Here is a 12,970-nt window from a genome sequence, read left to right on the forward strand (position 1 = left end):
AGCTCCAACTGCACATGATATTCCCTACTGAAACAAAGGAGATCTGGGGATGGCCAGAAAGTGTAAGGAGCTGTACTTTTTTCTCCTGTCTTCTTGGCATTGCTGACTGCATGTGGAGATCAAATGCAGAAAAGCAGAAAAGCACCAAAAAGGGCTGTTACACCTAAGGAAAGAGTTGAGTCTTTAAGATACCACTCTTCCAAGGATTCCCCTTAGGACAAGCACCTAATGCTGCACTTAGTCTGAGCTAAAACTAATGATTTGCCTTAGGCATAAGACCTAAAGGATTAAAATGGATTTTAGATAGCAAAATCTCACAAATATATGAAAATGCTAGTTGAACTGTTTGTCTACTGACCTCTCTGAACCACAGCCATATAGCAAAATAGTTGTGGAGAAAATGTAAGAAGTACTTATAGCTATAATCCAGTATCTGGTAATCATTTATAAATATGAGTTGAAAATGTGGGAATTTTCATCCTCAGGTACGGAGGACCTTGCAGTCAGAATGTAAAGGAAACTTTTAGCATTAGCTGGATAACCTATCTTGCAAGCAAAGAGGGAATTATTGTTGCTCTAGTGGATGGCAGAGGGACGGCTTATCAAGGTGACAAGATTTTGCATGCAGTATATCGAAGACTAGGAGTCTATGAAGTTGAGGACCAAATCTCAGCAGTGAAGTAAGTAGAATATCTCCCTGTATAACTATTGTATTTACATAGCTACAAGAAGTAATGTGAAAATAATACTAAATATAGCTTAGTCTTCTGCAGAGCTGATGTCTCCAGGAAATAAGACAAGAAGACTTGTAGAAATAAAATATTACTGAGGTGCTTGATGTCAGTAAGGTATATTAAGTCTATGGACAACTAAGTCCACATTTGGACCTCACAACTTCCATTCTATAAGAGGCTTCAATCCTAGGCCTAAGGAGATACAAGCATCAGTGGTGGAGAGGTAAACCAATGTATTATCCATTATTCTGAAGTTTTCCTTGTAGGGGAAACCTACCTCAGTTACAATAGCAATTAGCCAAAGATCCACAGTGATGTACCACAGTGATTACCTAAAGGTCAAATGTGAAGTTTGTAGCAAAACTGAATCCTGACACAAGCCTTCTAGAGGTCAGTTAGTCATAAACTTGCCTTCCATGCTATTTTAGGATAGTTATGAACAACAGAAAGTGTCTGAGGTCCTCTGGTAGTTGTTCCCCAATAGTTGCTCCTTTGCATCAAAACACTTAGAAGTGTTCCAAGGGAAAATAATTCACTAAGCAGAGGTTTTGGAAGGGAGTGAAAGCTGAGGTTTCGTAAAGAAAGGTTGCCTGTTCAGCTTACAGATGTGGCAGCACTGCTAAAGTGAGCATTTAAAGAAGTGTTAGTTTGAAGCCTACAGAGATAAGTGCAAGGCAGGAATAAGAAATTTAGTGGATAAATTTCCAGGTGCAACAGTAAATACTCTCCCTTCCCCAGTAATAGATCTGAGTAGCTTAGCTAGAAATTGGATGTAGCAATCCAGGTTTCCACAGCTTTCTCTACTTTTTTGAGAACACTACCTGTATTTACAAGTGTGTGTGAGGAGGATATCTGTTCCTTCCTCTTTCTGCTTTGTGATAATTTATTTCCTCCTCAGTAACACACCATTTTCCTTTTCAGTGATAAATGAAACAGAATACCTGTATATCATGTCAGGTTTTTCTATTAATCTATTATTTGATTTTCTTCCTTGAAACTTTTAGCTGCAATGGCATACTTCAAACATCACAAGAGAGAATTTTTTTTATTACTCTGAATCGTCACTCAGACATAAAATGTCAGAGGCAGAGGGAACCTAAACTGATTCTGCAGTTGCAGAATCTGCTGAGACAGGCTTTGAAGAAATGACCTCAGACTTCACAGTTCCCAGTTTTCTGTCAGCACCTAGACTAAAATTTTTTTCAGTTAAATGTATTGCATTCCATCTTCCTTATCTAACACATGGTTTAAGATGCATGATTTTTAGAGAGGATCCTATACTCTGGTGGGAAGTTCTTGGAGGGGCTTTTACTGTAGGAGAAACTCCAGGGATTAAGACAGCAATATAACAAAGCTGAATCATTTTTTGGCTTTTCTAACTTTGTCCCACCCAGATAGTATCCCACATTTTGGGTGTTGTCAGTCACTCATACTTGTCCTAGTAAAATAAGGCTAATATGTGTCCTGGCATGTATCTGAACCTATTTTGTTTACCTGTCACTCTCAAACCTTTGTGGTCTTTTTCATCATCCTCTGCTGTTGCTAATACAGCTCTGGAAATACAGTCTTCAGACTGTGATGCAGGATTTTTGTGGGAGACCTAATATTTTTGATTCTCTTTGACCTGTTTCACTACTGAGTGCATAAGCAAGGTGCACCTTTCATCCACTGAAAGCTTATTACCTACTTGGAGCATTAGATGTTTTCCTCATTTTTTATTATAGGAGCAGTATGTGCTCTTCACTTTTCGGGCACATAAAAAAGAAAGCTTCTTGATTCAGGGAATCCCTAATCTCAGAGGATGATACTGTGCCTCTTGAGACATTGGAGTATCAACTCATAAAATGAGTATGTTGAGCATCTTGCAGGATAAGGTCTGAATGTTAATGGTAATCCAGCACCTTTGGCATTAAAATGATGAAAATAATAGCCTGTGGGAAGGTAGAGCTATGGGAAATGAAATGCGATTGGTTATTACTAGGAGTACCCTTTCTGAACTTTTTTCTCTGCATGTGTGTGAGTGTATGTCTGTACATATGCATATGCACATATATATATGCATATGTACAACGTGAATATAATGAATGATGTTTAGTCTGGACTAAACATCCAGGTGGATTCAAAGTATAAGAAAAAAGAACTTTTTTGCCAAGAAGCCAGTTGCGCAGAGTCCTCATCCACTGGAACAAAAACTATTATGAAGAAAGATTTTGGCATTTTTTATTCTTTCAAGAAAAATTCTTCCTTTTTCTCTGAAATACCTATTAATTGGATAATTGATGCTTTGTAGAAATCAGACATGCTATGCTGATCGTCAATTTGCTCAGATTGGTGGGATGTATGGAAAAAAGTGAAAGAAAAATTATTTTTTGCTAATTTGTTATAGTATTAGCAATCTTTTGTAATAATGCATTCATTTCTGTGATTTTCTTTTCCACAGGAAATTTATAGAAATGGGGTTTGTTGATGAAAAACGAATAGCAATATGGGGCTGGGTAAGTGGTTGGGTTTTTTGTATCTATCTTTAAATAATCCTGCAGTATAATTTTTTTAATTCTTCCTTATTCTGTCCTAAATCTGTATGAAGTTTCTTCCACCGTGTTTAATGGTATTGCCAAAAGGGATAGTTCCTGCTGGTGCCTATATACATACAATTGCAACAGTGCAAGCCCCTGAATAGGGATCTTTGGCAGCTCAAGAGGGAATTTTGAAAAGCTTATGTCTAATACATTGTTTGGACTTGAAGTTAAGCAAAATTGAGATATTTTAATTGGCTCTACTTTCAACTAAGGGACTTAATGGCATGGTGTTAAAATTCAAGTATTGTCCTTTCTGATCTGAGATTAAAATTATGAGAAATGTCCTATGAATATCTCTTATCAGAAAATGTGACCCTTGCATCATTCAGAATCACCGTTTACTTGGCTGGCTTTGAAATGGTCAGTAGGGATGAATGTGGGCTGAGGGGTGTACAACATTGACAGCTTCACCAAGAAGTGGAAAAATCGGACAGTATAGGAGTCATTCCAAATAATTAGCCAGTCTATTTTTCATCTTTGTTTTTTTCATGTACTTTGCTCTGTAACGCTCCCAGAACCTTTTATAGCCAGATGTATTGCAAATCTTTATTACTAAATGGCCAGATTCCACTACCCTTAGGCACTGAGAAATAGAGTAGCATACCTCAAGTACAAATTTTAGGATAGCACTGCATTCTAATAGGAGAAAAAGAAATTATTGGGATAGTAGGGGTTCTTTTTCCTATGCTGTCAGCTTCAGGGTAGGACCATTCATGGAAATGAAATGCAGACCTGTTAGCAGTATTACAGGAGAGCTGAATCCAACTTCTGTGGCAGCACAAATGCCCACAGCCCCTTTATGGAGATTTTTAAGATGTTTAGGCCATCTGACTCAATTGCTTATGTTCATCATGAATGGCTGGATCAAAAATGCATAGAGCCCTGCCTCCTACCCAGCTTCAGCAGCTTCAGCATAACAGAACTGTACTATGCAGGAGAACGAGCTGATAAGCAACACCTGAGGGTCTCATGGGTTAGGGACTGTACTGTAAGGAATGCTAAAGGGGATTGGAGGCCAGACCTATGTTAGCCACCCTTACTCCTTCTCCGAGTAAATCAGTATCAGCTATCCAGCAGTAACAGGCAGCACTAAGAAACCTTACAGAATAAACTGTTATGTTAGCCACTCATTAACATTTTCCAATATTTTTCTCTTTATACATGTTCATTTTTCTCTGATTATCATCCAGAAAGACCTTTTATTTCATTATCTTTAACTTCCTGTCTTTGCCAGGAGAATTCTTCTGATCTTTCACTGTTTGTTTTGTTTATTTTTTTGATGGTTTTAGTTTGTTTGTTTGTTTTCGTTGGCCCAGTTTCATTGTAAGAGGCTTGCACAGACACAGGCTAGAGGATGGATCTTGTAAGATTCAGTTTGGCTGTAACTATAGAAGTTGCCTGATCTTAGACAGCATGTGAGCAGGGTTGCTAAAATCTTTCTATAAAGCTTCCACCAACTAATATTTAAATAACTTTGGTCAGACACTGCTATATCACTAGGATAAAACGGGGTACCAGATGGTGAAATTAAGTGACACAGACACTTACAAGTGAGTAATTCTAAAGTGACATTAAGTAAGTTAAGGCCACATGAAAATATTTTAATTTTTTAATCACATCATATTTTATTTCACCACAGTGTTTCCAGAACCAATTAAGAGATTTCACACATCTAAAGCATTGCATCCCAGTAGTAAATATAATATTCAAATAATGGCACTATTGCTGAACCTATCAGACTTTTTTTCCATTTTTTTTCTATTTATTATACCATTTCCTGGTCCATAACCTTTGAAAGGAGTTGAAGGGTGTTTCCTTATTATAACCTGCAACTTGACAGATATGCATGAACTATGCAGCTCATCATACTTTCAGATTCACCAAACTCTCCTGGATGGCAAAAGTTCTCAAATAACCAGTAAAGCAATTCAGGTTTTAAACTCCCTCTCTCTCTCTGCCTGTTACAGTGAATAGATTTATCTGCCTGATCCTAATCCTTTACTTTTTAACCTTGTGGACTGATTTTTTAAAAGATCAAATGAGCCAATCAAATGGCCTGGAAAAATTGCATGAATTATTGTTTTCATTAGCATATCCCTCACTGTTATTTCAAGCTGGAATGTCAAGAGAAGGGAGAGACTAACTTACTTTTGTACAAAAAAATATTTAATAGTTTTGCTTATTTCCCTTAGTCTTTCATATGCTACTGATGAGGTTGATAATCCAGAATTCTTTGTGACACACCCCCTACCTCCTTTCCAAAGTAAACAGTAACCCATTATTTCCCAAAGACTTTATACAAGTATTTACCAACCCCAGTTCCAAGTCCTCTGGACAGCCAAACCAAATGCTTTTTATTTACAGTATTTTCCTGCAGCTAGCCCTGCACAGTTGCACAGATCTATTCTGATATCCAGGCTTACTGCTTTACCTGACTTCCAGCTATGACCTTATTCTTCCTTGCTGGGTCCCAGTTTGAGGAATCAGGCCAGAAAATAACAATGACATGCAGTAGGGAGGAATTACTCCAACCTCAAGTTCTCAAGTAGCTGACCCTATTAGTACTGATGATGGGGTTGGTTCAATATGCCAATCATTAGCAAAAGCTAGGTAGTTTGTTAAGGTAGGGAAGAACCTCTAACTCTTCTTGGAGGTGCACTCTGAAAGGATGAGAGGCAATGAACACAAGTTGTCACAAGGGAAATTTTGTTTAGATTTCAGGAAAAAAAAAGTTATGACAACAGTAATGAGTGTTGAAACAGATTGAATAGAGAGGCTGTGTAACGTGGATGTGACTTTGATCAACCTCATCTGAATCTGAAGTTAGCCCTATTTTGAGATAGAGGTTGCACTACATTACCTTGAAGGACCATACCAACTTAAAAAAGAAGGGATTCGATAAAATTGTCTAATCTCTGTCACAAGAAATCACATCAGATCCATTTGAAATAAATAAATTTAAAAAAAAAATAAAAAGCTTTTGTTGCTTTGTCCTCCATGCATCAAAGCAAAATATTTACTTTGGAATTAATTTATATGAGATTGGTTCAGAAAACGATACTTCACCAATAATTTTAAACTGTCTGTGATTTCTCCCTAGTCCTATGGTGGGTACGTAACTTCTTTGGCACTTGGATCTGGCAGTGGAGTATTTAAATGTGGAATGGCTGTGGCTCCTGTTTCCAGCTGGGAATATTATGGTATGGAAGCTTGTCATAAATACTGACTTGGAAAGCAAGATGTAGCATTTAATGACTTTCTAAATTAAATCATTGCAGGAGACTGGCAATATGAAACTTAAAGACATTGCAATTACCTAGACATAAATTAAGACCTAAAGTTTAATGTTTTCCTTGCTGAAAATGATTGCAACTGGCAGTTTGGAACAGACTTTGTCACACAGAAGAAAATACACCCAGATAATTCCATATGCACATCTGTAACAGTAAGTCTGGAAAGCCCTCTTGATAAACTGCTATACTCGGGAGTGATCTTCCTAAAAATCCTTTTAAAACAGTATCACTGAATTCAGAAACAGCTGAAATTATTTTTCTGCCAGTAATGGAGACACAGTGCACTTCAACTTCAGATTCTGCAGATGATCTCTGTCAGGAATCAGTGTCTCTGATTATTGCAAAGTTATTTCCCAAAAGCAGTGGAAAAGAGAGGGACTCAGTTGTATCTGATATAATTATTTTTTTAATTAAGTATTTTTCCCTTTAGACGTTTCTCAGCCACACTTCCTGTGTTGTTGTGTTTCAAGATATATTTTTATTTATGTTTATTGACTTAGGCTCCAAACTGTTCCAAGGAAACAACTCCAGGAGTATACTCCCAGGGCCTTACTGTGTGAATAAAGCAGGCACATACTCATACTTACTTGCAGACCTGTTAAGCTTTTGGCATGGTGTAAAGGAACCTTAGTGTAAAAAAGAATCATGGCATAGCATGTTTTCAATGAGCAAAATGTAGCACTTTGAACACATTTACTTAGCATATGGTCGTTTGCTAAGAAGTCTTGGTTACGAGAAAATTTTTTGGTTAAATGGGAAAGATTCCTTCCCTGACTGCTAGCACAGACATTCCTTGTATTTATGGTGTTTTGCAAACAAAGGGGAAAACATTTGTATAACACCGGAAGCATAGTCTTCATGTTTCCACTGCCATCAAGATTTTTTTAAGACCTTTTCCCTCATGATTGCAAAATTATTTCGAGAATGCAGGCATAAAGCACTATTTTTGCAGAGTCCTTCAATAAAAGAAGAGTTATAAACATTTTTCCAAGCATTAAAAATTGAATGCAGTTTTTAAGTTAAAGTAGCTTAGAGGGGCACCATTGCAATCTTTACTTTCACTGAATTTTCAGGAGGGAGTTAAAGAATCTTGCTAAAAACACATTGCAAAATCCAAACAGGCAAATGTACCTCCACTAAGGAAGGAAGGAAGGAAACAGAAGAAAGTGATGAGTCATAAGTTTTGGCAAACATATCATGTTAACATTAGGGTGAACTGTGTTAGGGGTAAAACTACTGGATGCTGCATATTTGAGTCTCTAAGTAGTATCAGTATGTTGGAGGATGTACTGGCCCCTAGAATTTCTAAATTCTGTCCCACCGTGTTTTAGATGCACAGATGAGAGTCTGGACTATAATCTTTTCTCTGAAATCCTCCCACTCACCTCCATTTTGTGTCAGACTTAATAACAGCTGAACAGATAAAAGAAGGCAAGGGAAATTGCATCTAGGGACAATGTATAGTTAAAAGCATTAGATCTGTGACTGTTGTATTAAAATTTGCAATTTATCTCCTTTTTCTTCCTCAGCAATTGACAAGCCAAATCTTCCACTTAGTCATATAATACAATTCTGCTGACCTCTGTGGACTTGTTGTAGCTATACTGGTAGAAGAGAGTGGAGAATTTGGCTCAGAATACTGTAGAAATGCCAGCCATTCAGAAAGAGTCTATTTTATTGAAAACTTAAGCCCAATATGGTTGTTTGACACTGTGTTGACAACAGATATTGCACATTTTCTGTTTTCATTGAATGATAAAGGATTTTGATAAAAGATAGGCTACTTAGATTTTTTTGGTACTTAATTTATTACAAATTATTTTCAGGAACCTTACTTGGCTGATCTGGGAGACATAGTACACATCTTTAGCACCCAGTGGTAACATACATAATAAAGCATGGGAACATTAGTATATTGAGTCATTTTCCTTTCATGGGAGAATTCTCATTTCTACTTTTTAACAAAATTATTCTAATGCAGTGTAGAACAAGGTAGACAGTCCCAACTCCTTACTGATTACAATGGCCATCAACTCTCTTATGGGAGGGAAAGATGCCAGCTCTTCTTTGTCAGAAAGCCCTGACTCCGTTAAATAAATAAAATTCTTGTAATACTGCAGCTTGACTGCTCAATATGTGTCAGTTACTCTTTCAAGGCAAGGTCATAAAGAAAGTAATGTTATGGTAGTGACAGCTGCTGTGTCAGTTTTCCACAAATTTTCATAACAGCTCTTAGTTAAATTACAAATACCCAGGCAGCTCAAAGATAGCTGTTCCTACTGATTTCTTGGTGATAGATACTGTTCAGTTATTCACATTTGTTTTGTCAAATCTGTTAACAGTCTTTGTTGTGGTTTGAAAAACGAATTGAACAGAGACCTGAACAGCAATTGCACCAATTTTTCAGCACAAGCCTGTATCATTTCCGGCTCCCCCTAATTGCTGCATATATCCATTCAATAGGAAAAGGACAACATATATATCCATATTTACTATATATACACATACGCATCCCAGGTTGGAATTCTGCTCAGCTTCTCTCTTTAAAGTGTCAAAAATAGTCTGTGTCATCTTTCCACCATGCACCTTTATTGGCTTATTGGCTCATTCAACTGACTTCTGGAGTTCAATCCTATAGCATAAAGCAGTATCGATTAATTACCTTTATCCATAATACCTTCTGTTGGTGCCACAGATAAGTATCAAACAACTATTTCTGCAAGGACAGTTTGGCGGATATTCATTAATTAACCTTCATAGTTGATTTTTAAAAATATGTTTAAATTTGGTGTACTATGAGGAAACCAAGCAGAAAAATAAACATTTAAATTGTTACATTTCACTGGAGGCACAAAAATATCTGCACATTCTTTATCTGTAGCTTTTTTTCTTCTTTAATATCACAGCATCTATCTACACAGAACGATTTATGGGTCTTCCTGTAGAGGCCGACAATCTTGAGCACTACAAGGTAAGAATTCACTTTCTGTGTTGAGATCTGCCTTAAACTTGAATCACACTTCCACAGACAAGTAGAACTGTGAAGAAAGAAAATGACCCGCCAGCTCACATAGTGGCAGTCCTGTAGCAGCTAAACTACTGCTGCAAAATTCATATCTTCATAGTTGTGGTTTTGTATTTATCAATCCTAAATATGCTAAATGGAAGGATCCTTATTTTCTCACTTGGACAAGTCAGCGAGTTCTGCCAGTGCAAACCATCAGCCTAGGAAAGAACTCATGTGAGAGAGGTTAAAATGTTGATGTTGATAATAAGGTTTTTATCGGTACTGTTAGCTGTGGTGTGCAAACTGCTTCATGCAAATTTAGCTCTCTGATAACACCATAAGCATACTAAATGGTCAGAACAGCTTCCACTACCTGGAACAGGCTGCCTTTCTTCTTTTCCTCACACTGATAGGAAGTCTATAGCTTCTTCTAGCAGCACACATAGCAGCTCTGGATACAGAGTCCTAAATTAACACCCAGAGAAGTTAGTGGAAAGACTCGTATTTAAGATTGTGGATCATGTTCTCAGTACCTGTTCTCCATCCCAACTCAAAGAACAGAAATGCTTAATACCAACTGCCCTGGTAGAGTTGTCTGGGTAGCCAGGAATTATAGTGTTCAGGGAATGACACATGACTAGTGCTGTGCTTTTTGTGAATTGGCCCTTAGAAAAAGCACTAAATATACATGGCTTTTATTATAATCTCAGATTGATATAAAGTCACTGCTGCCATTATTAGGCCAGTCCAACTGTTTGATTGTTGTTCTACTGGATAATGAAAGCCTTTCAGCTTTGTGACTGAGTGGTTTAAATTGAAACTGCTGAACTGTTCATTTTTCCTCTCAACAGAATTCAACTGTGATGGCAAGAGCAAAGAATTTCCAAAACGTAGAGTATCTTCTCATCCATGGAACAGCAGATGGTGAGGTTTGCAAATGGCAGTACAAATACAGACCCAGAATCACTTTGTTTGAAAAACATTAAGCATCTTTCTATGCCTTTGATTAGGGTCAGTACTTAGATGTTTGGTAGATTTCCATATGACGTATTATAAGATGCTTACTCATTCTTAGTAATGTCAACTGTATCGCTTGATAATTAGTGGACACAACTTAATGCAGTATAACTTTATGCTTTGTGGTATTTACACATTTCAACAGCCAATCTCTTTTTTTCCTTTTTCAGATAATGTACATTTTCAGAACTCGGCACAAATTGCAAAAGCTCTGGTTAATGCACAGGTGGATTTCCAGGCAATGGTAAATAACAGACTATTTTTCATTTTGAATAGTGGTTTGTAGCATTATCAATAAGCTTATTTGACATTTGGCAATGTTTTTAAGAACCCAGTTCAACTGAACATGCTTCAAAATCTGGCAGTTGCTAGTGCATTTGTTATTCTTCATAAACAATTTCTTCTTCAAAGGATTTGCCTGCTCTTTTTTTTTTTTCCTTCTTGCCCTTTGGATGCTCGCAGGATTTCTCTCTGGTCAAGAATAACTTAGAGGCTTTTAAAATGAACCAGATAGAAGAATGAGAATCCAGCTTTATTATAAAAGTCGCTGATAGCTAGTAAAAGAGAGGAATATGAAGGAGCTGGCTTCTGGAGCCAAAACCATCACTGGTACTGATGGATTCCGTCTTGAACTGGGCATGCCCGCCACAAGGTGAAACAAGCAAAAAGGGTATAAGGTATCCAAGTACTATATCCAGGATCAGAAAAAAAATACAAGTTCTCCGCAAAACTTGTTTGGAGTAGCAGGTGCAGGCAAAGAGAGAAACACATAGGCAAGAGGTTAGAGGATATAAATGAGGAATGAACAGGGAAAAAGTAGTTCTGAATTACTTGCTAAGCTCTGCTTCTGCACCTTTTTTCTCGGGGCTAACGACCAAAGTGTTTCCCTGCTATCAAACGTACTAGCCTTCTGCCTGAGTCCACCTTCCCAGGGCCATGAACTCCCCAAAAAAGATCACACAGGGATCCCCCTGTACTTGGGGTCTGTAGGCCCCTTTGTGTATTCCACATTTTGTGCCTCCTTCACTGATACTTAGCAAACCCAGGTTATTTCTCAATTCACTGCAGTTGTAGTCATTCTAGTTCATGTACGGGAAATGTCAGTTATTTCTAAGAATTAGCATAATTCATAGGTGTATTTCATTTGCAGTACACCATTCATAACGTTCATGGCCCTGCTGTAATGCAGAACGTTTTGAATAGAATTCCACAACACCTAGCTGAAAGTTTGTTGCTTAGAGCCCAGTATTCCTAAGCAAGACTGTGACCTCTATTGCCAAGGCCATGCAGCGGGTCAAGGGCATTTCATCCCTAAGGGCATCTCAGAGCCCTTTTGCCTGACTTAATACAACTGACTTGTCAGTACTGAGGCAGTAATGCTTACTTGTAGATTACAGAAGGTTTAGAAACTTTTTTTCATCAAGAATATGAATATACTGGAAACTGATGAAAAAAGATTAACGAGTCCCTCTGTTTTCTCTTTCTTCTATATGGTAACAAAATAAAATTCTTGTATTGTTTAACTATTGCAGAATTGAAGACATAACATAGGGGTTTTATGGCTTTGTTTTTTCTTTTTCAGTGGTATACTGACCAGAACCATGGAATTCCAGGCCTTTCCAGCAAACATCTCTACACACATATGACCCACTTCCTCAAACAGTGTTTTTCTTTGTCAGAATAAAGAGGCTATTCAGAGCATGCTAAGGCATCTGGTACATCTCTGGGAGAATGCAATGATTATGCCCAGGTTATATAGTTTTCAGGTGAATTGATAACAGGAACTTTGAAGTTTTAAACTTGATGCTTACGTCCACTTTTGATATTGTATATTAGCAAATGTTATGCTAATACATGTTTTGACACATTTAACACCTGTTTGATGGAAAAAAATAAAATCAGAATGTAAAATGCCATGTGCATTTATTGCCATCTTGCTTAAACTTACATTCTGCAATCCAAAGATAGGTGGTCTATTGCAAAGGCACACTGCCAGATGAATATGCTTGCATTTGTTAACTATAACTGTAAAATGGGAAAGGACAAAGCAAGCAGTGCAAGTACGTAATTAGCATCCTCACAAGAACCAGTTTCTCAAAATTTATTTCCAATTTCTTGGAAAGAATCCAAGCAGGGATAGGAACACACAATATTTAAAGCTGAAGTTTGGATAATTATCGAGAATATTGAATGCTGTGTTCAAATTTTATTCAGCTCTTATTTGAAACCTTGATTCTTCAAAACTCTCAGTGTTCAGGTTTAAATATGAAAGCAGGACACTCGTGACAGCTATTTTTTCTCAGTGTTTTTTCTCCCTGTATTCAGAATATATGAGCCATA

The 12,970-nt window shown here is 37.3% G+C and overlaps 1 protein-coding gene across 1 annotated transcript in view; it reads left to right on the top strand.

The window, feature by feature from the left end:
- FAP (fibroblast activation protein alpha) overlaps positions 1–12,544 on the top strand; it is a 41,253-nt gene extending 28,709 nt beyond the window's left edge. Inside the window, exons 20-26 of the mRNA XM_074872294.1 lie at positions 486–680; positions 3,175–3,229; positions 6,414–6,513; positions 9,513–9,577; positions 10,465–10,537; positions 10,801–10,874; positions 12,213–12,544. Coding sequence (XP_074728395.1) covers positions 486–680; positions 3,175–3,229; positions 6,414–6,513; positions 9,513–9,577; positions 10,465–10,537; positions 10,801–10,874; positions 12,213–12,314 — 664 coding nt within the window. The 3' untranslated portion in view covers positions 12,315–12,544. The remainder of the gene's footprint in view (positions 1–485; positions 681–3,174; positions 3,230–6,413; positions 6,514–9,512; positions 9,578–10,464; positions 10,538–10,800; positions 10,875–12,212) is intronic.
- The last annotated feature ends 426 nt before the right edge of the window (positions 12,545–12,970 follow it).

Source organism: Strix uralensis, chromosome 6 (genome assembly GCF_047716275.1).
Source record: "Strix uralensis isolate ZFMK-TIS-50842 chromosome 6, bStrUra1, whole genome shotgun sequence".
NCBI lineage: Eukaryota > Metazoa > Chordata > Aves > Strigiformes > Strigidae > Strix > Strix uralensis.